We start from the raw sequence: 2,461 nt of genomic DNA, 5'->3' as shown, positions 1-2,461 counted from the left end.
GAGAAATTCCACAATGACCTCTGCGCTGGCTACATGAATGCGGCTGCTTTTCGATGCTACTCATCGCAATCGCCGCTCTAGCTTACAACGCAGAAACTGAGATGATGCTTCAAAACCAAGAGTTCCTCGATATTCAGGAGGAAGTTATTCAAATCCCCCTTAATCCATGGCCCGATGATCCACGAGAAAAAGATGTTGCGAGATGGTATAATTTAGCCCTCACCCAAGGACTAGAAGCAATGACGCTTGGACCTTTATGCAGAATGTTTAATTGGACGAAAGATGATGTCACAAGGCTGATAACAGAAGTCAGGAGAGATATTTGCTCGAGGAAGATTCGTGCCTACAATAATTTGTGAGTATCCCTCGTATGCTTTTAATTTCTGCAGGACCTTGTTCAGCCATTTTTTGGGTATTCAATCAACCACGGCAATCCCCATTTTGCAATTTTATCGAGATATTAAAAATTACCAAACTTACATAAAATGTAGGCATATATGGACTGCACGGCGGCCCGGGGCGTCGGAAGTGACTATCCCTTTGTAAACACTCCCAAAGCTTCATGGGATTGGAAATTGGGAATGAGGAGGGATTGGCCAGTGTGGTGCCGATCGGCGGACTTTAAGTTTCTTTCGGATGTCGCGACAAATTTCAACCAGGGTTTTGCGCCAGCGTCTCATTTCGGACCTCGCCTTTCGACCTGACGCGCTTTTGAGACAAGAATGGATGACGAATGAATTTTATGGATTGGAGTTTGTGCGCATTATTGTTAGATGCGCGCGCATATATCATCATGCATCTCTAAGCGCCCGCATGAATAAGCAACGCCATTGGAGTTTGGAAGGACGCTGATGTACCAGTGGCCAATTGACCGGAAATTCTAGGTAGATCCACGAAGGACCGTATAATGGAAAGGCAAAATTTGAGTGGCAGTTTAAACCTCGATTCTCACTCCACAGGAATGTTAAGAAATGGGGCGCACCGAAGCGTATACGATGTGGTGGCCTTTATCACGGATTGGGCCCGAGTACAAAACACAACAGACTGTTGCTCCCAAGATTTCGGATCAAGCTTGCCTACGTAGGGGTAATGAGTTACACGAGACCTTGGGAGGCGCAGCACAGCATGAACCCGACAATTCTTGGACTGCATGCTACAGAAATTGGGTAATTTAAAAGCGCAAATTATCTGTGGTTTTCTGACGTGTTGCTTGTTGCGGTGGAAGAGGGAAAGAATGTGCTGGCCGTTGCACAACTCATGAAGGTTACATTTTTTAATTTCAAAAGATGGGAAAGATCAATTGATTGGCCATTTTTGTCTCAGCACTAAAGATCCGAGATGATGGTAGCGAGGGCCAGCAATTAGAGCAGCCGAAGCACGGAACGTCAAAAATATACCTACGCACACTATATTACTTTCTTGCCCCAACGTTTTGTTTTTAGCATAAAAAGAAGAACAATTCCCGGGGTCTAAGAATGAAAGACTTAGAAGGATTGGATGGGACTTCTCGGCCGGTGGATACACGGTTAGAAGCAGATCAGCACATACCTCTATTTTAAGTTTTGCCTGCAGCTTTTAACGATATACCCCATGCATTTCTATTATTATTATTATCATTATTATTTTTTCATTTGAACGGATGGGTTCAGTTTTTTGTTTATTTTTTTTCACGAGTACCAAAACGAGCATAGCATATCGTTATTTTTCTTGATGATTCCCCTCTGCTGTATTCCCTGTTTTGTTGAAGAAAGAATTGAAATTCCAACCTTGCTTGCGTGCATGCATAGAATTGGATTGATTGAAAGCATTGTATTTAAAAGATGGATGAGAGGTGGATGGACGGATGAAATAAATGAAAGACTCGGGTTTATCCAATCGATACGATCACATACATATATTTTCTCTTCTTTTCTCTTCTTTTTTTTTTGTAAATATCACTCCTCCCTCCCTAGGTATATACCTGGTACACACACCTACCTACCTAGGCTATGTATATCGCACATCAATTAACCAATAATAGTAAAGTGGACCAAAAATCTTATCATCCTTGCTTATTAAATGAAACGCTGTGCGTGGTGCGTGGTGCGTGCAAGGCAGATCGATCTATCTATTTATCTATTTATCTAAGCGCAAGGCAGATTTTTCTTCTAGCTATGGAGGTAAGTGTCTGTCTTACTTACTCTGTGTGTATATTAAGGATTTCGTGCTTTGTTTGGTGAGGGTTGGTAGGGAAAGTCTTGGGTTTTTGTGTACTAGGTATGTGGATTGATGGATGGATGGATGGATGGGTGGATTTTTTAATGGGAATATGTTATTGGTGTTGATTTTGGTTTTGGTGTTGGTTTGGGGTTTGATTTGGTGTTGGTATGGTGGTATTTCTGTGCTTATTGTTTATTTTTCTTATTTTTCCTATTTTTCTTTTTAATTGCTTATTTTTCTTATTTTTCTTATTTTTCTTATT

General features: G+C 41.3%; 2 protein-coding genes across 2 annotated transcripts; both read left to right on the top strand.

Moving 5' to 3' along the window:
- Positions 1–53: 53 nt before the first annotated feature.
- Positions 54–359, top strand: SS1G_05949 (hypothetical protein; the record flags this gene model as incomplete). The annotated part of the gene is made up of 1 exon (XM_001592977.1): positions 54–359. One exon carries the CDS (start codon positions 54–56, stop codon positions 357–359), a length of 306 nt encoding a protein of 101 aa, XP_001593027.1.
- A 612-nt stretch (positions 360–971) lies between these two features.
- SS1G_05948 (predicted protein) lies at positions 972–1,559 on the top strand (the record flags this gene model as incomplete). The annotated part of the gene is made up of 2 exons (XM_001592976.1): positions 972–1,166; positions 1,443–1,559. 2 exons carry the CDS (start codon positions 972–974, stop codon positions 1,557–1,559), a joined length of 312 nt encoding a protein of 103 aa, XP_001593026.1.
- Between the last annotated feature and the right edge of the window lie 902 nt (positions 1,560–2,461).

Source organism: Sclerotinia sclerotiorum, genomic scaffold (assembly GCF_000146945.2).
Source record: "Sclerotinia sclerotiorum 1980 UF-70 scaffold_7 genomic scaffold, whole genome shotgun sequence".
NCBI lineage: Eukaryota > Fungi > Ascomycota > Leotiomycetes > Helotiales > Sclerotiniaceae > Sclerotinia > Sclerotinia sclerotiorum.
The sequence above is the reverse complement of the archived record's forward strand: the minus strand, read 5'-3'. Positions and strand labels throughout refer to the sequence as shown.